At 36.9% G+C, this 24,266-nt stretch overlaps 2 protein-coding genes across 2 annotated transcripts in view; one reads left to right on the top strand and one right to left on the bottom strand.

The window, feature by feature from the left end:
• The window catches only part of LOC145227857 (conserved oligomeric Golgi complex subunit 5-like), a 36,300-nt gene that overhangs the window by 8,915 nt on the left and 3,119 nt on the right, over positions 1–24,266 (bottom strand). The window contains exons 7-12 of the mRNA XM_080092782.1: positions 7,591–7,721; positions 4,451–4,622; positions 3,980–4,092; positions 2,313–2,390; positions 2,050–2,134; positions 1,703–1,806 (exon numbers count right to left, since the gene is read on the bottom strand). Coding sequence (XP_079948908.1) covers positions 1,703–1,806; positions 2,050–2,134; positions 2,313–2,390; positions 3,980–4,092; positions 4,451–4,622; positions 7,591–7,721 — 683 coding nt within the window. The remainder of the gene's footprint in view (positions 1–1,702; positions 1,807–2,049; positions 2,135–2,312; positions 2,391–3,979; positions 4,093–4,450; positions 4,623–7,590; positions 7,722–24,266) is intronic.
• LOC145227858 (G-protein coupled receptor 22-like) lies at positions 11,454–23,899 on the top strand. The gene is made up of 4 exons (XM_080092783.1): positions 11,454–11,554; positions 15,728–16,085; positions 18,126–18,688; positions 22,214–23,899. The coding sequence occupies exons 2-4, from the start codon at positions 15,828–15,830 to the stop codon at positions 23,220–23,222; spliced, it is 1,830 nt and encodes a 609-aa protein (XP_079948909.1). The 5' UTR covers positions 11,454–11,554; positions 15,728–15,827; the 3' UTR covers positions 23,223–23,899.

Here is a 24,266-nt window from a genome sequence, read left to right as displayed (position 1 = left end):
ACGTTGTAAAGTGGATTCGGATTTCAAGTGTTTGAAGAAGGAAATTGTTTGGATTTACGTTAAACTGTGAAATAGCGGTTTACAGCGTTACAACACTGGCCTTATAACAAAGTGAGTAAAACCCGCCGTACCAAAATTGCTACTATTCGTTCTGATGCATAGCTACTTAAAAAAACCACATAACGGCTTGTAAAAGGCATTTTAATGCCCTAATAACAGTGACAGGCTTAGTTAGCTACTACATGATTAATTACTAGAACTAGATTCAATATGTGCGTACAACAAAGCAAAAAGATTTTAATCATTACTTCTTGGTGTTACTTTCAGGCCTAATTTCCACACAATCACAGAAAATGGATATGAAGCGGTTTAGGCGCAAATCAATTAACAAAAGCAGCCGTTGTGTATTAATTTTGGAAATGCCTGGATGTTTTCGGTAGGTTTAACTGGGCACAAATTTTACACTGATCAAATGCAGCTGGTATTGACCATGTGTGCAAAATGGGAAAAAATTCAACTATTCTTTCTTGGGCGGACGGAGAAAGTCGGGCATTAAAAGACGTACGAAAACAATATGTGACCAGTAAGGAAGTAAACCGAAAAAGAATGTTACTTTTTATAAGTTTAATATAAGTCTTATAAGTTTGGGAAAAATGCGGATTTTAAATTGGCATTGTCAAAGTGTCATAAACAAAAACAAATCTGTTTTAGAAATCAAGTAATATTCTTTTCAAGCAAATTAAACAAAGGGTTGTCAGATCTCATTTTCATCAGTAAAAAAAACATTTATTGAACATACGAGCCTTGGTCTACATACACTTCTCTACTGTTGTAGGTATTTAGACTTCGTAGGCCTGAATCATTTCTATTTGAAGTATTAGATTTTTTAATACATTTTCAGTCAGTCAAAAAAATTCTAACCAAGACACCCATTAATGAACACTTTGGCTTTGTTTTACACAGAGGCTAAAGCCGTATCCAAACAGGTGTAAAAATGTCGCCCAAAACATCAATATTTCAGCACCTTTCGATCCTGAAATCACCAGCAGCACTTCCATTTTATTTTAAGACATATGACTCGCTGCATGGTTGGGCAGTAACATGAATTTTTTAACGTGGAGTATTATCCTGATACTGACATGGCATCGATTAGAAGTTGTGCAGAACTTTTTTACGGTTCAGTCAGTTTAGTTGCGCGATTAATTCTGACGTAAACCTTTTTTTTTGGAGGGGGAGGTGATTTATATGCGAAAAAAAAATCTTAAGAAAATCCGATAAAATTTTTTGCAAAGAATAACAAACAATGCTACAATGGTTCAATTCAAACATCATCGCATGGGCATATGGCAGTTACATCTCATGTAATATATTTTTATTTTCACAGAATTAACAAAATAAATTGCAATGTCCCTACACCAAAATGACCCAGGTGTAATTACTGGGCTCCAAAAACAAGAGTTTGATGATTTCAAAACCGCGAGAGACCATCAAAGGTTTTATTTTTTAAGCGAAATCACCAAAAACCTTCAAAACAATATATATACTTGGTGAAACCAAAAAACTATGAAGTTTAATCCGAGCGCAACCAACCGTGCAATGCGGGTTTTGACGTCAAGATTGTATGACGTCACAAAAAAACAAAATTTTCTGATCTCTGAAAAGTCAATACTCCTACAACACAATAACGGAAAAAACCAGAAACCTGTATGATGGTTTTATTGCTTTCCACTTTGCTCCATAAATCGTTATAAAGGCGTAGCAGCTTCGGAAATTCCCCTTCGAAAGCCTGCTTGACGAAATTTGAAGCTGCGAAAAAAATCGACAAATTCGAATTTGTGACAAATGCAATGATGAAAATTGTCTTTCAACAACTTTTGTAAGTTCTGTTTCTTTTAGGTAATCGATTTGAATTAGGGTACGTCACTTTAGTTGTCATGATGCAACAATGCAATAACCTTAAATTGCCTTATCTTTAATAGTGAGAACTGCAATTATGATAAAAGAGAAATAAGGTAAGAAAACCGAAATAATATTCAAAGGAAAACTCACCTCGTGAACTTCGTGATAGTTCTTCATCTAAAGTCATAGTCAGATATTCCCAGAAGGATTTTACGAAACTGAAGTCGCCCTGACTCTGTCAACGCAAGCACTACATTTTAATAACTACACTTTAATAACAACCACTTCTATGGAGCTGGCGAATTATGCAAATTAACTGTGAAAAGTTTGATTGACGTGTGACGTCTTAAGGGGCGGGGTGACTTAACATGCGGGAAGGTTTAATAACACAACCACATAAGACAGACACTTACCTTTGTTAATTCGTCTATGAATAGCGTGTGTGTGATTGGGTCGCGTTTTTTCAGCAGCACCTTGTGTAAATGAACCATCTGAAACACAAAACGTAGACAGTCGATGTGTGTGTTACATACGAGTTTATATTCGTTGAGGTTTACCCAAACCATGCACTCATAGACGCATATACGACTCTGTGGTTTAGAAGAAAAATGTTCACAAAAAGAAGAAAAGTTATTCCCTTACATATAGCATTAAATCAGTGTTTTTCAAACCACGTTAGGTATTTTCAAACAGAATGTAACTATTGATTATGTGGGTATAGTCTGAGTTGTCCCTCAACTACCGCCTCCATTTGTAACTTTCGTATGATTTTTCAACACTATGACGACAATAGGTTGATGAAAACGTCTGAATAATGAGATAGTTGTGTTACGATTCGTGTACTTTCCTATAATGTAGTGAATCGCGTACCCACATTCCACAGTCACGTGATTCGTTATTGTGCCGCATTCATTACTGTTTTGCCTGTAGTGATTACTTTTCGTCTATGCTATGTAAATTGACAATTATCAAAGGTATGTTTCACTATTCGAGGGCCAATACAAAGAAACACAACAGGGGTGAATACGTTTTGTGCAACTTAACACCAATTTTGTTATTTTAGTAAAAAAAATACTGCTCGAATATTGACGCTGAAAAAATGTAGTTTTAATCATCATTCTAATGTGCTGTTTTGCAGCAAATTAGCTTTAAACATTTCGTGAATATTTTAGATGCAGTACATCTTATTGATTTTAAGCACAGATTTAGTGTGATATGTTTCATCGGCAATGGCAAACCCGCGACTAATACAAAACAAATAGCTGTGGTCAAAAATCTCAAAACAGCCCAATCAACGTAGCAAATTGTCAGCAAGAAATCAATAACTCGAAATTGCGACGTTTATCCACAATCCGAGCACAAACACTTCAGGGGATCGCCATGTGGCATGGTTTAGCACAATGGATGAAAGTGGACTCAAAAACACGTCCCATTATGACACGATGATTATTGATCACAATTTGATAGAAAAAATTGAATCGATTTGTGGTGAAGTGGTAATTGCAGTCACGTTCAAGCAAATTGGGAATAAGATTTGCGCAGTCAACCGTGAATTTATTTCCCCGTTTGGTGGATTAAGAATTATACGAAATTTTTAAGAAGGTGTTGAACAAGCTTCAACCTTGTGAGAAATATTAAGGCTCAGATATGACTGATCACAGAGTATGGCAAGAGCATTTGCCTAATTGGGTTTCTAAATACTCACACGGTTCTAAATATATAAAAATACGGGGCAATACGTGCATGCAACATTACCCTGTAGATATATAAGCTATTGCTGCCAGGCATAATATCAAGTTTGTAGAGCTCTTCTGGCAAATGTGATCTTATTCCGATTACCCGTAGGCTTGAAAATAAAGTATGGCGTTTTATTGTCTATGTGGACCTTTGTTTCGACTTATAAACAGATCCTTGCTAAGTCGTTGGTGTTGAGTTAATATGTTACATACAGGTGTATGTTTGGAGGACGAATAGGAAGACACAATACCTCTTTAACAAAACCGCCAAAAGTTTAAACAAAAATTTTACAGTCTAAGAGTTAAGATAACGGTTACAAACAGGCATCTTTTCTCACACCAACCTGATTGCAAACACTTGTGATCTGGTCGATCAGCGTCTCCATGTTATTCCACAAGCCGACACGAAACATGGCGCTGTTTCCAGGTGTGGGGATTCCCCCCGCTTTTCCGGGACCTGTGAAAACGATAATTCGATTATGTGACTGCTGTTTAAGTAGTAATGCGAATTTAATATTTGTAGTTCTAACCACCAATTGACCCATTGTTCCCTAAGCAACTAAACGACAACTTGTTTTACCCCTTGGCGAACGGTTGAAACCCAGCGCTAAAACAATGCAAAATCCAGAAATTGCACTGGGTTTTTGTTGTGGATTCTAGCCCGTGGTGGTATAAAAGCTTACTTACGCGTGTTGGTGAAATAACAGATGCTAGCAGCTGCTACATTAGTGAGTTCACATTCACGAACAATATGACAGCGGTTGTAAACTTGCATCAACCCAAACGCAAACCAAAGCATTTGCTATATTTTTTACCTTTGGGTACTTGTGTAGGGTTCGAAGTTTGACTGATGACGTTTGTGTCCAACGCCATACGAATGCTTCTCTTTACTGCGGCACGTGACGTCATCACCACGTCATCGACAGGTGTACGCAGACTGCCGAGGTTAAAGTACACTTGAAGGGCAGTTGCCGTATGTGTTTGATTCTGTAACAGAAATTATTTGTTTGTTTTAAAAGTGTAAATTATACATGCAGTATTCATACAATACATGACATTGCAAATAGCCATGTTTACATTGCCAATAGTAAACATCAAAAACTTGAAGGAAATAAACCGACAGATAAACATAAGTAACCCTGTTAACCTATTGAGTTCTTGGGGTTACAGTATTTTTTTTAAATTGAAAATAGACCATAATTACTCAAAACAAGTATGCCAAATCGTCATTAAACCGGCCTTAAAAAACAAAAAAAAATCTACGCATCCAAACCGCTAAAACCATTTTCAAGGCCATTAGGGGTGGTGAAAAAACGCTCTTAGGAATAGCGGTTTCACCTTCCACGTGACACCGGGTCACCCAAGGTCACGTCAATCATACAGCGAAACGCGTTAAAGCATGTAGCTGTTGAATTATTCATAACATCGTGCAAGTTTATCTGCATGCAAATCTTGGTGGCTCTCCAAGTGTAAGGGTGCGATTAAACCCGGATGGATAGACTTGTTTTCGAGTGCACTAACGCCTTTTATTGAGTAATTTGTATTTAGTCATAATGAAAAAAACTAAAAACGTCATGGCCTAATAGTGACGTCACAATGGTAAGATTTGATAAATTATTCCCACGTGACGTCACTAAAAGCTCAAGTTACGTTATGACAGCTGGATAAATATTACAATATGTAACGATTTTTGGCATTTTAAAATCCAAATTAAATTCTAACTCATGTTGGTCACTTAAAATTTACGTCGCAAATAGTGATATTGACGTCATAGCGCAAAAATCTGATTTTATCTGTTACCGCATGTTTGGATGCAAGAAAACAGCTTTCGACAAATTCAGCAGTTATCTAAACAATCAAATATTTTTCATTGTAACACTTAAACGTCATTAAGATTTGTCAAATACACAGAGATTAAAATAAATGAAAAACCCATCGGAAATCAATTATTGGAAGATTAAGTAAAATAAAGTGCCTGAATGTAACTGCAAAAACGGCGTGCAATTATTAATCAGTGTCTATAAAATAATTAATAAGGCAGCGGGACCCGTCTTTATACTATACAATTGTCTTTACTGCGTGTATCAAACACGTGTATACTGATTACTGAGTACCAGTAAAATCGCACTAAAATAGTGTAGCGGGCCACACAAAATTTTAAATTCAATCGTCTCAGCGGGCCACATAACCTTTATTCAATTAACAGCATTTAGGTTGCATACTTTTTTATAATAAAGTATAATGTGCCAGATTTAAGCGACACGTACTATTTTCAAAGGTTTCGGCAAATGCTCATGCGATTTTTAGTGATACAATGCATTTATATCAACCATAAATGGTTATATACACCTGTCTTGCGTAAAACTACGTTTACAACCCATTTGATTGCTGTTCCAAGCGTGCCGAAATTTTATGGCAAACCCGAAAGTGCAAGCCCGTCCGATAAAGGTCTGCGATATATAAGGTTCCACGCAAAAATTAATACACACCTTGTGCACATGTACTTTTGTCAACGGAAAGTGAAATTACAGCGCAAATGTAGCGGAATTTGAATTCGCGTTTTTCAAAAACCCCATGCAACCCGAAAAGCCCTACACGACTTCACTTTGTAATATAACATACAATACACGCGAAAAAACCGATTTGGCAAGCTTGTAATATGTCAAAGCTTTGTCTAAAAATGTCTTTATATTAAAAAAAATGCTTCTTCCATATTTGCTATACAATTGTGATCTTTTGTTTTATGTCTTGCATATTTTTTAGGCGACCTACAACAAAATTAAGGATTCATTAAACTTTTTCAACAAAAACGGTTTCCTCGCACAACTGCATGTGGAAGAAATTATGTTGTCATGCACAACAGTGGCAGATATTTTTACCCTTTCAAACGCGTCCATGCGTGCGTACGACAATGACAATGAAAACATCAACGTTGGTTTCCAATTCTAAGCCTACTGCACAAAAACGTACGTCGATTGTGCATCATTCAAAACACAAATGCTGACGTCAGAGTAGGTGAATGCTTACGTATAAAGCTTTTGTTGTATAGGCCCAAAAATACTTGTTTTGCAAAATATAACTGTTTTCGTTTGTGTGGTGAAAATGTAGAAAACAGTTAAATTTGGAATGGAAGTAATTTACAGAAACAAACCAATATAGAATCCGGTTTATAATTGTAAATAACGGCAAATTGGTATTGGCCACAAAACAAACTTTTACCCAACAGAAACACTATGAGAGACATACTGGTACAAAACCAGACATCAAATACAAAAAACTTTATTAAATATGTTCTGTTAAACTATAAAAACAACGGTTACGGTCCGTTGTACATATAGCTCGTTTGCACTCCACTTTGGGCAATGATATTTACTGACCACGCAAAACAGGAATCTTGCGTATGGGCACGTTTTTCAGTCTGGTATATCGATGGCTGAGTAAATGAAAGGTTAGACATCACTCAACCAACGTTCAATTTGATTGCTGTGTCTGTGAGCAAATATAACCCTTTGTTGCGTAGTAATTATGACGTCAATCGACGTTAGGGTGGGCGATTTTTCTCAGAATTATTTCAGTAAACGAACCCAAAATGCGTTGAATACTGTGAATTAAACTCAGTTGATTACCAGGAAAACATATTTGCGAATAAAACACAAACATGGTTTTAAATCCGACTGCATATTTGATTTTGCTAACTTAGACCTTACTTTGTAAATTTTTGAAGTAATAGTTTCGTTTTGACAATCATTACCCAGACCACAAAAGAGTACCCCGTTAAAACATTTATTCCTAAGCTGGTATTTAGAACCATAGTTGAAAGTGGGATAGGGCTCTCGTTTGGTTTCGGAATTACGTTTATAAAACAAATTTAACTTTATACCCCTTTTCTGTGAAAACTTATGATTCCACGAATAAGCTGTTGCGTTATCAGTTGAACTGTATGAATTCCACCTACCAGTGAAGCTATGCCCTGATCGAGAAGTTTGGACGCTTGTGCTTTTACGTCGTCTTTCGCACGTAGAATAAACAGCCGGTCATTCTCTATCACCTCGATTCCACTCAAGTCAATTCCTTGCGAAAGGTAATCTGAATACAAAGATAAGCTGTAAGATTTTAAGACTAGAACCTACAGGCGTCCAAAAAACATTCCCGCTTTACACTGTTGATAATAACAAGTAATGTACTTTCTTTGCACTAAAAGCTGTCTAGCAAGTTTGTCGACTTTGAAATCAACTTCATGGGGTCCTGGGTTTATTATTAACTGAAGTTCGAGGAATGGTTGGAAGTTTTCCTTAATCAAAGCATTGGCCAACAACGGTGTGAGATAGTAGGAATTGAAAATCGCTTCAAAACAAGAAAACACTTCAGTTAAGATGAACATAAATTCATAACTGGAATCAGCCCTGAAACGTCTAATAAGACCAGCGATCACGGCAGACCTATGTATAAATCATAGTGCGCCAGGCCCATGAATGCGCCATACCGAATCAGTCAGTCATGAATTTGTGTTCATCTTAACTGATACTGGTCAATCTGGCGATCCCCTCATACGAAGCTGACATGTACAACATACGAGGTAGGCAACGGTGCTTATGATTTAACTTTCGGCAAATTCTCAACTGAGCCTGTGTAGCTCAGTTGGTAGAGCGCGCGTACCGTAAAGAATCCTGTCGTGGGTTCGAATCCCACCGCAGGCCAGATTTTTCTAGCCTACGCCATGCCATATGGTGGTGCTTGGTGACCGGCTGATTCGGTATGGCGCGTCCAATTGGCCTGGCGTACTGCGATTGACGAAAATACTTCTGTACTGTTTGAGTATACAATAGACAATTTTGTGTTGCGAAACATGACAACGAAAATACAAACCAACGAGGCCAGGACAAGACAACAAATAACGAGACAAATTCATGTGTGGAAATATATGTCCAATGGGGACATGTCGTAATTTGTTCAATGACGTCAGGAGTCAACAGTTGCACCATAATACTGAATTGTGACGCCATATAAATTTAACGGAAACGGGCAATTGTTAGTATTTTAGGTAGTATAGTCTCGTTTATGGACGGCAATACGACTGTTCAAGAAGTCGCACATTTTGTGAAAATTGTTCTTAAAGTTTAAGTTTTTCGCGTAAGGATTTTACATCAGATGTTCCACCACCACGAACTTTTATATGTGCACCAGAAGAAACATATCGTTTGGACATTTTATGATACAAGACAGTGGCGAAAAGGCATTTCCTACGGGGTTTGCTCAAAGCATGGTTTTGATATAGAAGCAAGGAGGAAGCGCTTGTGTGTTAACTCGTAAACCTTTTATTGCGTAGAAACTTCTGAGAAGCAAATATATGAGACTTGTCCAATAACTTTGCTTGCGTACAATGTTCAACCTGAACCGAAGCCTATCGCCTCCACACGCTCTCATACCATGTTTTGTGTGAAAAAAATACGGCGTGAAAAACAACATGAAATAATATTATTATTATTCGAAATTTCGTTAAGGCGATTTGATTTCTCAGTTTTTGAAGCAGAAAAAGGGCATTTTTCACCTTTTTAGCAGTTAATCCTTGTTTTTAGAGTAAAACATGCAAAAAATCAACTTGAATCCTAGAGCATTCTGTGCCATTAAGTATTACCGAGCAAGTTCATGAAAAACGTTAAGTCGTTCGTCCTTACGATTTTAATATATATATATATATGTGTGTGTATATATTTATATAAATTTCTCTTTGAAAGGATCATCAGTTCAAATATAATCTTAAGGCTCATTAGTCTTCATCCACCAAGCAACAGGCAGGGTACAAGGATTATTACCACACAAGTCGTAAAATAAAGCTTTTGGGTTATTAATTTCGAAAACCTGCACGAAACAGGTTTTACTAAGTATTCTAGAAACCAGGAGCAGATTAGTTTGTTTGTACAAGTCTGATAATCAGGCACATAGAACAGGGGCCTACTGAAGAAGATTAATGTGTAAACTGTAAAATATTGCAGTCACATTGTACAAAGACCTGTTTACCAATTTGCAAAACCTTTGAAAACGAGAAGCACGTCGTTTGGTAGCGAAATGTGGTGGAAAAGTTTTTGAGTCCAGTATTTTAAATCATTCTTATGTCATTTTTGCCATTTTTGCACAAAATATTGCATTTTTGTAACTTTTTTCGTCTGAATCATCAGTTTATCAATCAAAATCAAATAGACGTGTACGTGGCCAAAAATAGAGGTAATTTTTACATATGTTTAAACCGTTTAAATAGGACTATAACTTGATCGGAGCCTCTGAAATTTACCACACAATGTTTATAGTTAAAGCACAACTTCATAAACACATTGTTTGCAAAAAATGATACAAAAAGAATTGCATAGTATATCTTAACAGCAATAGCTGCACGAACAAACTGGTATATTGGTTTGGTTATTAGACTCAGCAAAATTTTCGTTGTTGCTGAAAACAGCTTTTAAAATGAAAACACAAATTTTTTTAGCAACAGTATTGTTAGGAAACCATGTTAGGTCCTTTCGCTAAAATCAATTATTTTTTGATTAGGGCTTAAATTCAAGTACAAAATTCTTAAGAAGGATATGATTGACATGATTGGATTTTTGTGTACGTGAGATTGCGAACAAAAACATTTGAGGATGACAAACAAGGCCCAGATTTAAAGATTTATCGATTGAGATGTAAGCTAATTGTGAATATGCTGGTCTATGGTTAGGACAGTCTTAAACTTAGACTAAGATAACCCAATTAGAGTGCGACCCGCGGACGGTTCTAAATTTACCAAACCTTTTAGTTCTTTTTAACGTGTGTCTAGCGATGGTTTGAGCAGACCTTTTAATCAAGTTAAATTTAATATTTGAGTTGCATATCCCTCGTTCTCATTTCATTTTTCAATGAGTCTCACATAAGACTGTTGCCAGATAAAGACAGTGTGTGTTACAATACAAAGCCATACCAAAAAGAAAGCACATTTTCGGGGCGACTTACAAAAAATGGCCAAAGTTTTCAACAAACTTCCAAATTTTGTTTCTGTTGTCTGTTGAACATTTTGTTAAACGTTAAAATCAACAAGCAATGTGACTGTAACATTCAAGAAAAATTTCAAGTTGGCAGTTTGGTCGGCCTTTTTTTAATTTTTAAATGGTTAAACAAAACCGATTAAAGCAGGGGTGGCAACCTGCGGCCCATTGATTGAAGTTGTGCGGCCCGCAGAGACACTGGGATTTCAAATGTACTGGCAAAAGAGACCAATTATTATATTTTTTGAGCAGATTAGTTCGCCCGGTGCTATTTTTCTGCGACCTGACAATATGCTGCTAGAATCAAATGCGAATTTTACTTGTAATACGGCATTTTTGGCACACAACGAAGCAAAATCACATTTGTGTGATATAAAGGTGCGGCCCGGGATGTAATCGCAATTGTATTTGGCCCCACAGTGACAAAGGTTGCCCACCCCTAGATTAAAGCGTATAAAACCAACATAAAGACAGCAAGGAAAAAGGCGCTTAAAATAGGTAAAAGTCACGGTTGTCAAAAGAAATCTCGTAAGAACACGCTTCAGCTGTGCAAAATTGGACATAGTAAACATAATTAAACATGGAGTTTCTATGTTAATCAGAAACACACCAGGACGTATGCGTTAACTGGTGCGTTACGATACAGAGCATTTTTTCCCTAAACGAACCTTCGACAAACCGCAGCACAGATGCCAAGCGAAAAAGGGAAGCAGCGACCAACACTTGGGATAAGAAAACCTTTTTCACACGCACAGGTTTTTAGTTCGCTAGACGCGCTGGGCCAAGGCGCTGTCAGAAGGAAAGAGCTTGCGAATTGAGGCGAGTCCATGACAAATCTGCAGGTCATGTTACGATTATTTTTCAAAAAATGTAAGCGATACTAAACAAACAGCCAGAAAGGTGAGTAGGAATTGTAAACTATATATTCTCAAGAACTAATAATCGAGGCATGTAACTTTGACGGTTGCTTGAATCAACACAACGTTAAAAAGTATAATGTACATTTAGGTATACAATTTTTACGTGAACTAGATACTAGTTGAATGTTGTATAGGGATAACAATTCTGTTTAAACTATCTGATTGCAAACTATTATAAAAAACGAAAATTATGCAGCAAAATGAACAGAATTGTTATGTTGTCCGAGAAATACTTTTAGTGAGTCGTTTCAGAGTTGCCTGCACGAAGCTAGCTCGCAACCCGCTTATAAGATCCGGTTTTAAAACAATCTTGTTTCATTGTATAGAAAATGTTTACGTAACCTGTAGAAAATTGCATCTTAATTTTAATAAACGGCCAATTTGCAAGCAATTTCTGCATACCGAAGCTTTCTGGTACTTCATTCAAGTTGATTATGACGTAACATAGCGCAAGTAAACTGGTAAATGCTGCGATTCCGAATGCACTATGTCACCAAGTGCAACAATTGTATAAAAATTGTTTCAAAAAGCATTAGAATTTGGATGCACATTTATAGTTTTTTAAAATTTGGTATACTAGTGGTTATTATACAAAGTAGTTTTACAAATTACACGTAAGTACTGGAACACAATCGAGCTCAAAAATTGAATATGACTTTTTGGAGGGTAAAGTAAATTTAAAAATAAAAGCCACCATTCCCTTAATTAACACATCAGAAGTAAATGCTTCAGGTCGGGCAGACTGCGGTTTTGCGGCAACACATCTGTTCCGCTTATAACGTCGATAAATTCAGCTCGCTAAGAAGGTCTCAAGTCTCCAGGCAGGTCAGCTAACGTAAAAGCACTTGCGTATATTTGCTAAGTACCAATATTTGTCTAGAATTGAGCAAGGTTCTACGGTTTTGCGCTTAAGCGACGGCCGGACGTTGTTTATGATTCCAGTGACTATATAGACTGCCTATTTTAAAGTTGATTGATAGCCGGTGTTATAGAGATATTGCGACAGTGATATGATTGACATGATGAGTGGCTTTTTAAACAACTTCGCGGGCTCGGGTTCAATAATTTAACCGAGCTTTGTACAGTAAACTTTGAACTGTTAACCATGAATGCAAAAGGCCTAGATTTTGAAAAAGTCGCATCAAAGTTGATCAATTAGAAAAAAAATGTTATACAATAATAAGGTGACAAAAATTGATTGGTTTTTATTAAGCGTAGATTTCGTAGATGATTAGAATGTTGGCTAACTTTGCAAAATTGGTTGAAACAAGTCAGTTATGTTATTGATTATGTTTTCAGTAAATGTTTTGCACTTTTATTAGTTTTTAATTTTTACTGACAAATAAAACAAACTTTGAGGAGCAAAAGTTATTTTTTTCTGAGAAATTCCTATGCAACACAAGACTAACAAAGAACGAAGCTTTTGTTAGGAGCTGATGGGTTTTAATATGTCTATAGAAAAGCTACTAATTATTAAATGCCAAGAAGCTTACGTTAAATATCATTATGACATGTAATTCTTTACCTAATAGTTTTAGTGAATGCCCAACATATAGTTAAGACATTTATATTAGTTCATAAGCAGTATTTAAAGTGATTAACACACTGCTATTAGAAAGGGTACTTATATTGAAGAAAATTTTAATAATATGTTGCAACTGGTGTAACTCGATGAAATAAACAGTGATTGCTGAAGGTTAACAAAACACAATAAAATTTCTGTTTTCGGAAGCAATCATTGTTACCTATAAGGAGGGTTTTATGACGCAAACTTTGGAAGTTCCGTGTACTCGGGTTGCGTTCTTGCCCAGGGTCACTGCGTTAGTGATCGACAAGCGCTATAAATTTGGTTTGTTTGTCAGATCAGGAACTTTAGGTTGTTGAAAGCGCCTTGCGGCCAAAAGAGACGGAAGACCATAATAAGCCACTATATTAACCACAGTGGTTTTAGTGAGGAAAACGACAATAAAACTGTCTGTGTGCATGCAAACGGATTGTTTAGAAATATGATAATATATGTTGGTAGGATACTGAGTTGGTAAGTTCTGTGTGGCACCTTGAACAGGCCTGACATGATTTCACATAGCGCGTAGTTGTTCTTTATGACATTTGCAAACAAATTCGCCGCTTAACGCATACACTTTGCCTTGAAGCTGGTTTATACATGTAAGCTTTCGTTTGTTTCAAACAGGAAATCTAAATACGTTTTGTACTAAACTAGCAGTAAAAATCTCTGTTTGTGGGAATAGATTTTAATGGGTCGGTTCTGAAAACAGATAACCGTATTACAAATTTATTTTTTATATATATATATATATCAGATCAATATAACAACGGTACCACCGATGCTATTTTAAACGGAATGCATTAGGAGAAATGCACTTATCTGGTTTTAAATAGCACATCGTTTTGATGTTCAATGTCACGATATAGGTAAGCTAATGTATAATAGTTGATTGCAGCTTTATGCGATTATCCAAAATCCTTAACTTTGGCTCTAAACCAATTCAATGTAAACAAATAATTAATTATGCGATTAACCAAATTATTCTGCGAATGCATAAAAAATCGTTATGTATTTTTTTATATATTATATTTGATCCATAGCTTTAGCAGAACGGGGTTCAATTAAGATTGGGTACCAATTAACATTCGACCGGACTTAAATCTAGGTGTTTTTGCAACAAAATTAATCATCGCAAAACACCGTCGGGACAGCAATCTGGAAAAACAAACACAATCGATTGGCAAGGCGACAGAGCGGTCTCCCTAGCAATTACAGGCGCTGGATAAAAGCGCCGGTTATTAATCGCCTCGGCAAGCGACAAATCGATTCAATATCGAACCCGTAAGTCACGTGACCACGCGGAAGACCAGCGACTGGTGGGTTAATGCGCTTGGGGGATTAGCGATTACAGTCAAACGAGCAGCGCGGTGTTTGTTAAATTTTGGCAACAGTTCTTGGTTATAGTTGTGTATCGCTTTCTTAAGCGCTGGGAATGACCACCTTTAGGTGTGAGTACTGAGGCGTGACGGTAAAAACAAGTCAAGGAAATAAGAACATTCGTGTTACTGAGATTGTTCAGTGAACAGTAAAGACTTAAAATGTGACGATGTATGAAATTATGTTTAAAATTTAAAGAGGACAAGGCCGTGTAAGTAAAAACTGCGTCGAAACAATATGAAGAAAAACTTTCAGGTCGTCTGAAACAATTTTATAGGACAATATTCGGCGATAAACAAGAAACTTGCTTGAATGTTGACTAAGAAACGCGATTTTGCTGTTTTACGAGCCGAGTCAGCGGTTTAGTGCCACAAAGCGTTTGGAGTAGAGGGAGGTGTAACAACGTTATATGTGGTATAGAGTTCTAGAGTAATGTCTAAAATATCAAACATTTTTGTGGTCTTGCGTACGAGTTCATGTTCCAAGATCTTGCAAATTCGGGGACAAAACTTGTACGACAGCATGAATATCAATAAGCTTGTACGCAGTGTGCACGTTGCACTTTTATGGCTCTGATAAAAAATTTTATTAGACCCCAAAAAGTTATAGACATGTACAATTCTGTGGCAGTTATGTTTAGTTCATTCGTGTACAAATAAGTGCGAAAGCTACATAACACGAGGAGTGAGAAGGCAAAAGGTTGCAGATTGTCAAGTATAAAAGAAAATACCGTAGAGTATAATGGGCGTAAATTGTCGGGTTAGAATCAAAACCACCCCTACTTGCGAGAATACATCGGCACTACTTTCCAAGTTTGAAAGGAAAACATGACTACTCGGCAAAAATGAGAGTAAAACGCCAGTACTCGCCAAGTTTTGTACGCCAGCTGCCACTATACGCCGAGTTTAACTACTACTCGGCGAGTATAGAAGTAAATCGCCACTACCATGAGTTGAGTTTGAAGGCAAAACATGACTACCCGGCAAGTATAGGATTGAAACGCCAGAACAAGTTTGAAGGAAAGCTGCCACTACTAGCCAAATGTAAAAACACAACATGACAATTCGCTGTGTATAATCGTGAAAGATTAGCAATTGTCAAGCATAATAAAACGCCACTACACGTCGAGTCAAAAAACAAACAAACTGAGAATCGCAACAGACTACCCATAGTCGTAATTATATCTGTTAATTTTTCCTTTTTTTACAGACTCCTTTAACACAACAGGGTCGGTTAATAACTGCAAAAAAACGTCCTACACTATGTTGCAATCACGTTGATCAAAAACACGCCACCAATTCACAAAACGATGGAATTTATGCGGGTTTTCTGCAAAGACTGTGCCCCAAACGGCACCACAGGGTTTAGGGGCGCCCCCAGTGTAGAGCCACAGCCACCTATTATGGAACATTCCACCCAAGGGGTCAATCAACTACGTATCTACGAGGGCGTTCCCCTGGCGTTGCTTGCACTCGAAGCTGTTTCGGGTCTGGCTTGCAACCTTGTCACCCTGATGTTGTACTTGCGGAAAAGGACTTTGTTGAACAACGCCGGGAATTTATTCACAGTAAGTTTAGTTTTTGATGTTTTGAACGATATGTGATATACAATGGAACACAATACACGGATCTGTTCATATGCTTAATGACGAATAGAACGGCCCAAATAGAATTAAAATACCACATACTTTGTTATTGAAACGTTTCGACAAATGCTCATGCCGTTATCAGTGCTATAAGTGGTCGTATATCAGTTGTGTGATTTACAGTCTTGACCTTAGGTTTGCAGACCTCTTTTTGTCGCAGCAAAAAACACACGAAACAAACGGTTTGGGTAGTATTACCTTGTTTTAATATATTTAGGGCTTAAAAATCATTTACCACAGGTTCGAATAAAAACTTTTCGGGTACGTGAGAGATATGAACTTAGTTTTTCGCAACACAAATACTGATTATGTTAATAAATTCTGTTATTTATGGTAGTTTATCGATCAATATACAATAATAACCAGTCATCTACTTAATGTTGACCTTTATGCATGGGCTTGCAAAAGTATTTTACAACAGGTTACATACACGATTTCCGCTACGTTTATCTGTTTTAACGCCCTATGCTTCAGCTACATTGGTGTCCTAATTTGACTTGGTAAATTCACCTAATTATGTTTTACCAAAACCCAGGGAAGTTTCAGACTTAATCCGTCCATATCTGTTATTCGCATTTCCCCCACGAAGAGGAAGCGCATTAGGTTTTGCCACTCGATCAATAGGTCTAGGAAACTCGGAAGTTTACAGACGTAATTAAGGAGCAAAGATCAATTGACTAAACCATTGGTTCTAAAACGGGAGGAACTTCGCTCACTATGAGAAAAATTCTAATTCCTGAGAGAAAATCTGTTAAAAAAAAATTATAGGCAAACCTTACGTTTTGTTATTTGTGTATTTAAAACAAAAATAGGTTAATTGAGATTGGAATTTTGTCTACACTTTGAATGCATGAACGAACACACTGCTTTAGCGGCACTGACGCTATAAGATTGTGTGTTTAGTCCTCAAAAGTCAATTGTTCTTCACAGTTATAGCTATTTCCACCACAAAGCCTATTCTATTGTAGTTTTTAATCCTAATTACTCCCCTTGTGGGTTTTGTTGGGTATTGCTAATTTGTGAAGAAAAACGCAAAACTTGAACAAAAACAATAAAACCTTCTTTACAAACCCCCCAAATTTCACCAATAATGATACAAAAAATGTCAATAGCCAAACGTAACTCATTTTTCTGAAGGTTTGCGTCACATATGACGTCACATACGTAGGCGTCTGTCAATCCAATGCGTCATGGGGCAAAATCAACTAAGGTTCTGCAACAAAAATTCAATTGCTTTGTACTTGAATTTCGATGATCTGAGTTTAACATAAGATCAAGGATTTTATTTCCATTCCTCAGTTGTTTTTCTTGTTTGTAAAATAGTGGACTAAGCAAGTACAATTAAATCCCTGCAGAAAATCCCAAATTTCCCTCGGGAAATTGAGATTTCAGGTCACAAGTTTATATTCAATAAAATGGCTGAACCGAGGTGAAAACCACGTGAACGAATAGTTTCTTTTAAATCCCTTTGTTTGTTTTCCTAAAACCCGTAAAAGATGGAAGTAGACGAGCTCAAGAAACCTCTGCGGAAAATCTCAATTTCCCAAAGGAAATTGGAACTCCTGTTCGATTAAATTTCTGGAAATTTAGTAGATATCCTTGCTCGAAGCAGTGAATGTATGTACCAAACAAGCGTGGTTCAGCTGACTGACATAAAGTTTTTTTTTTAAATCCCCTTCTAGGTACATTAGAAAGAGCTTCATCGATCATCAGGGATTCCCGTACCAAACTCGTATAATATCAAAACAAGACGGGCATGGGGCTACTGATGAATAACACCACTTGTTATAAATGAAACTTATAAATAACACGCAGTGTTTCAGGCAGTTTTATTTTAATCAAACTGCTTGAAAAGACCGTGTCTAGTGTTCTGACAGAATTCTTATTTTCCAACTTTTTTTTTTCATTTGTACATTGAACACAAACACATGCATTAAATGTTGTAACTTTTCGTGTTCGCAGGTCAACTTAGCAGTGGTGGACCTACTCCTTTGCGGAGTCGCTATTCCTGTAACCATAGCAACGCAACTGCTGCCTCTAAGCACTGGAAAGCACCTAAACAATTTATGTTTTGCTGACCGAAGCATTCTACTATTTCTGGCAATTGCAAGTGCCACCGGAACGGCACTTTTAGCCTTGGATCGTGGTGACATCAGCCTGCGACCATCAAAGAGGTTTTTCGTCAAACGAAGACCACAAGTTGCTATTTGGATGATGTGGTTGCTTTGCTTGTCCACAACAATAGTACCATTGCTGTCAATGTTGAAATATGATGGGGTTTACAAGCAAAATGAAGGCCTAAAGAATATATCCTTGTCCTCATTGTCTGGGGAAAGCTTAAAAAGGATTGGAGACATTAAGGAAGTGACTTGTACAGCAGATTGTTGGAAGAATTTGTGCCAACTAAATAAACTGGATTTGTCTCTACAAGTCGGTTTTCAAGTGACGATTTTTCTTGTGGCCGCCGTGCTCGTTATAACCGTGTACCTGAAGATTCTGCGTTCAGTTCACCAACGGAATTACAGGTAACTGAAAGTTTTTTTCTGAATCGTTAAAACTTATACCACATTGTTAACCAAGGGTAAAACAATTGGTGAACAACAGGATAATCCCAGCCATTACGTTATACTCTAAGTCTAATCTTACATACATCCATAATTCGCTAAATTTTGACATATGCCAGAAAGTTTTAAGGACATCTGACAAACCCTTAATACAGGTTCGTCAAACCTAAATTAGAAAAGCAAGGGAAGGAAAACAAAATATTCTTAGTTATTTAGGGGGGGGGGGGGGGGGGGAATCCAAAGAATGCCAAATCCGAAGTAAATTGCCTCACGGGTTTTCAACACTATACAACTACTACATGTCAGAAAAACTTAAGATTTTACGTAAACGTTGCGTTGATATGCAGCTACAGTGTTCATGTCCAAACTATTAAAATGCTGGCTAAAAACCATTCGACTGCACATACAAAAGTCACATTTAACCTTGTTTAAGGAAACCAAATAAACCTTTTTACGCATCAGGAGGCGAAATCTAAGCCGCTTTAATGGCAAGAAAGTACAAAAGTGGTTCCAGTGCCAACATAGGACAAGCTTGACTGAAGACAATCCTAAAATAAAATCGTTGAGCAAAAGGCTGCTTAAATTTATCTCTTGCCCCTTTAAAGTGCTGCGTAATAGCATTGTAAAGCAAGATTTAGGCTACTGAAAATTTATGGCATGGATATTGAAATAAGGTTTACACACAACTGCAGTAGAAATTGTAGTTAGTAAATATCTTTTTTACGCACGTTTCAACAAACGTTGTAACGAGCAAAGCTGCAAATGTAATAAAGGCGCAAGAATAATCGTTTCAAAAAATCATTTTTAGAAAAGTTTTAACAAACGCAGTTGTTTCATCTTTCATGTAAAGAGAATTTAAGATTAGTCAATCTATTTAAGAGTTATGTGATTCAGTATTGTTTTGCGTGATCATTACATTATCAGTTCGTTAGAGCGGGTTCCCCTAACTACCTTTTTAAGCAGAGCTGTGAGAAGCCCTTGTGTATAATTATACAATCCTAACCGTAAAGATCATAAAATTGAAAGAAAAACATAGAAATATAATTTACCCCTTTAAACATAGCACCTCCATATTTTCCATCCGATGAAGTTAACGCAGCGGATTGATTTAAAAGTCAAAAATTCCAACTTAAAACAGTGAAGAAAAATTGTCACGCAATTATTATGTCACGGTCTACGAAATGCTGAGTGATTCGCATGAAAGGCAAATTAAACATTTACGACGTCATTCCAAATGCTAGTACGCAGATTTTGTTCATTCAAATTATCCACATCTGAAATTTGACGCTATGGCCTTTGTCGTACAGCCAGTCGGCAATGTAAAAAGAAAAATCACCATGTTTTAATGGTTTTTCGCCGTTAGGAAAACCTACTGAATTATTTATAAGCAAGGAGGTTGTACCAGACAGCATTTTTCTCCAACTGGGAGCAAACATTGCGATTACTGGGACAATTTGAATACTGCCGTAACTTATCTTAAATTCAGTGACTTTTTCTTGCTATAAACGCATTTGCCCTGTGTGACTGTCATTTTTTTTATCCGTTTGCATTGAATGGGAAGAAAATTAATTTGTGGCTGTTTGTGAAAATGCAGATTAATAATGGTTGAAACATTCTGTTTTAATAGACTATAAAAATACATCCAAAAGCAACAACCAACCTATGAAAACTCAAAACACAAAACAATTGCTCACCGAACGTTTTAGAAACAATTTAAGTTTTCACAAGGAAATACAGGGACCAAAAAATAACTTTTTTAAAAGGCGAAAAACATTAAACACGTCAATCAAAATACAATGGACAAAATATAGTTGAATTCTATGCAAGTTGCGCAAATTTACAGAAAAGTCAATGTAACGGATCAGTGGTTGCGCCCATCGCAATGTTTTCCAAAGCCGCAAAAATGTAGGATAACCCCTAATTAACGCTACAAGTAAATTAAGCGTGTTATCGAATGGTTTGATGCAGTCGGGGTTCGCACGCTCCTGATAAGCTCGCGCGAAGGTTAAAAGTGGTGTATGCCAAAGTTTTATAGATTTTTTATTTCAAAAACGGGGCAATTATACATGGGCGTCCACAGAGTTAATAAATTTAAAACAGGATTGTGTTATTACCAAAAAGGTTAGAAACGCAATATTGCCTCAAAGCAGGGGTCACCACTAACCAAACTACGACCCTTAACGTCATTTCATCCAGCCCGAGAAAGTATTTGGCCTTTATTCTTAGAATATGCTTGAGTTTATAGTTACAGTTAATATATTGCGAAAGTATTCCCCTGGCAACATGTAGGACCAATTTCAACTAGTTTCACATAACGCATAAAACATTCCGAAAGCAGCTTTGTTACATTGAAAAAAGTTTTGATGTATTCTTTGTTTTAGGCAAATACAAATCGTTTTTAATTGTGATGAAATAAATGAGTATGGCCAGTAGCGGAGAAAATTATTCCACACAATTTTACTATTTAACAGTAGCACTATCAGACTCTAAGTAAGATTGTAGCGTGCTGGTCCTGCAAAAGCGTAAGTTTTGGGAACGGCGTTACGTTAGGGTTTGTAAGCTATGTGGCCCTCGCAAATCAATTTTAATAGTATCCGGCCCGCTGTAAAAAAGGTTGGTGACCCCTGCTTGAAAGTGTTCACTCTTCTTGTCAATCTCGTCTTGCGAACTGAAACGAACTGTTAAGATATTCAACATAAACGCGGGATTGTTACATTTAGGATGTTAGCAATCACAGTGTTATCTGGAAACGGACACGTCACCGCCTTGACATGTGACAAGGGTTACCACAGGTCAAGTCAGTTCATGCTTACGGTTCAATTAGCCCCACGTCGATTTTTCATTGATTTCTGTACCGATTGAACGCTTGAGACGAGGTGTTTACCGTGGCTAACGATTTGTCATGACGGCTAAGTAGCCCAGATAAAGTATCTGGGATAGATAAGCGCCATATAATTAGTTACTGTTAAATGTGAACCTGTTCAAACCCTAGTTTCTGAAAAACTACCATAAATGTAAGCAATCGAAAAAGTGGCAATGATATGAATAGTTCAAAAATGTAGGTTAAAGTAAAGTGTTAAGCGTACATGTAAATATTAAAATCTCGACTCAGGGTCTATTTATGTTTGTTTCTTTTTTTAAACATGTTTGTTTAACTCTTAATTCTTTAAATTTATTTACACATGTTTTTTTTTACTATTGATATTTATATTTATTGGTATTTATTAAGCCGTGTTTCAAAATAGGGAAAAAATGCTTGTCTATAACGTTTAGAAGAAAAAATAAATTTACACCTTTATTTATTTATTACAATAAAAACCTGCAAATACTCCACCTAACCACATAACATTTTTTTAAAAAGTTACAAAACCAAGGTAAACAGTATTTGTGCACTTCTGTGTAAAAGCAGATGCCAAATACTTCTACCCAATAAACCATATCGTGCTTGGATAATTATAGTAAACAAACGTATTTTCTTGTTCACAGACATGCCAAGAAGATTGGTGGCCAGCAGTTCGGCAAAGCGCAAAACAACAACAAAAAGAACAACAACTTTACGCTGCGCAGTCATACCTGCTGGAAATGGGGTGGAAAACCAGATAGCGACATTAACATGGCGGAAATAAAACCAACTGATATTAATCAGCAGAAACCGCCACCTATTATAGTGCAGAGCGTTAACTATAACAAAACACCACCAAAATCGCTGGAAAATTCCAAACAAAACAGCGTTGAAGAAGCTAGTCTCGCTGGATCACAAGCACAATTGCTTTCCGCACCGAAAAACGGAGCAGCGCAACGTAAACTCTCGGAATGCAAGACCGATTTTGCGTCGGTAGCGCTTTCTATAACCGTTGTGCTGGCGTTGAAGAGGATGGTGGCAGCAAAAATGAAGGAAAAACGGAAAAGAATGAGGCATTTACGGAAAATGACCATCCTAATTCTACTAGCGTTTTTGTTATGTTGGATTCCGTTCCATGCGCTACCGGTGGCAAAATTCCTTTTATTGACATATGACGAAACGCCGGACATTTGCTCAAAAGTACAATGCTCTGTCAATAACACAAACATGCCTTTTCGCTTTACGACCGTAAGCAAATGCGAAGAAGACTTTATTTGGAACACGGCGTTCCTATGGAGTCTTGCCTTGGCGGCTGTTACAAGCACCCTTAACCCTTTTCTGTACAGTTTTTCACGCGAAAAGATTCGCAAAGACCTCAAGGTGCTGTGTGCTACAAAACGGGGTAAAAACCAAATTCCAATCAATTCCCGGGGTCGCATTCGGGTCTCAGCCATTTGGAGCTCACCCTGGGGTCGAAACAAAGCAAATTTACAACGGGATAGGGTAAGGAGTACTGCTTCACCCTCTGGTGCACATTGTAAACGCCATGATAAGATTTGTAGAATGAACACAAATGACGACAGTTCATCGGGACATGACACAAGCGAAAAATTACTGACTAAGTCAACTTTATCAGTAATAGAACATGTTTAAATGAAACGACGCAGCATTTTTTTGAGTTATTTGTTGCAATTCCTATTTTGACGCCATATTTATAAATTGCCGTTTTTCAGTTCTTCTATGTTACGGCCATGCCAAAGTCGTTATGTAAGTTGTATATTTCTTCACTAGCATTACAAAACTCTTTATTTTGTTACTTTTGCGCAAAAATATTGTCGTTATCACCCTTAAACGACGTAAAAAACAACTTCTGTGCACCCAAGTGTGTTTTCCAATGCTAATGTACAAAAGAAATACACTAGGTGTTTAAAACGACAGATCTTGATATACAGGACCACATCTTGAAATTGTCAAGGCCAATAGGGCAAAACCACATAACTGTGCACATCCATTGTCCCAATTGTCGCTCTACAGCAGTCTTAGATCAATGGTAATGGCAGCAATGCTCTTAAAATTCGACAGCGAATCGTATAGGCTTGCATAATTAATGCTTACTCACCGTCACGCAGTGTCAAACAACGCAGCCCCGTTTCGAGGATTAGACCATGATTTTGACATTGAAAATCGAACACGTGCGCTGGACTAAGCACTGTGTTTTATGCGCTCATTTTTTGTTTTCACTGTGGTGTTCCTTTGGCGCTGTTTTGGCGTTTTTTTGTTGATGCGTAAGTTTTACCTTTTTGGATGTCAATACAAAAATGGCAACAAAATATTGTAGTTAACCTGTGGTTTGAACTCGTTATTTTATTTTAATTTACAACAGTAAAAAACAAAAACAGAATGTTTTGGCTAGACTTTAATAAAGCAGCACAAACTGCAAACAAGTTTTTTTTCTGGTTTTTACACTTTTGTTGACAAATCTTTCATACACAAAGTTAAAATTTAGATGGACAAATGCTACAAGAAAATTATTCAAAACCTCTGACAATCTGTATTGTAAAATCTTAATGGAGAGTTATAAACTAAATGAAACCGTTTTTTAATTGACAATGTATGGAAAACAAGTTTTACTCGACAATGCCACCATGTGGCAGGATTTTCGCAACTATTTTGTCACCAGAGATGATCACAAAAACC

This window comes from Phallusia mammillata, chromosome 5 (genome assembly GCF_965637545.1).
Source record: "Phallusia mammillata chromosome 5, kaPhaMamm4.hap1.1, whole genome shotgun sequence".
In the NCBI taxonomy this organism is placed as follows: domain Eukaryota; kingdom Metazoa; phylum Chordata; class Ascidiacea; order Phlebobranchia; family Ascidiidae; genus Phallusia; species Phallusia mammillata.
This window is presented reverse-complemented; position numbering and strand designations above follow the sequence as displayed.

Excerpts from the sequence above, each read along its gene's own strand:
- LOC145227858 (XM_080092783.1), top strand. The coding sequence starts at position 15,828 with ATGGAATTTATGCGGGTTTTCTGCAAAGACTGTGCCCCAAACGGCACC. Across the intron at positions 16,086-18,125 it reads ACGCCGGGAATTTATTCACA|GTCAACTTAGCAGTGGTGGA; the intron begins GTAAGTTTAGTT and ends TCGTGTTCGCAG. Across the intron at positions 18,689-22,213 it reads GTTCACCAACGGAATTACAG|ACATGCCAAGAAGATTGGTG; the intron begins GTAACTGAAAGT and ends TCTTGTTCACAG.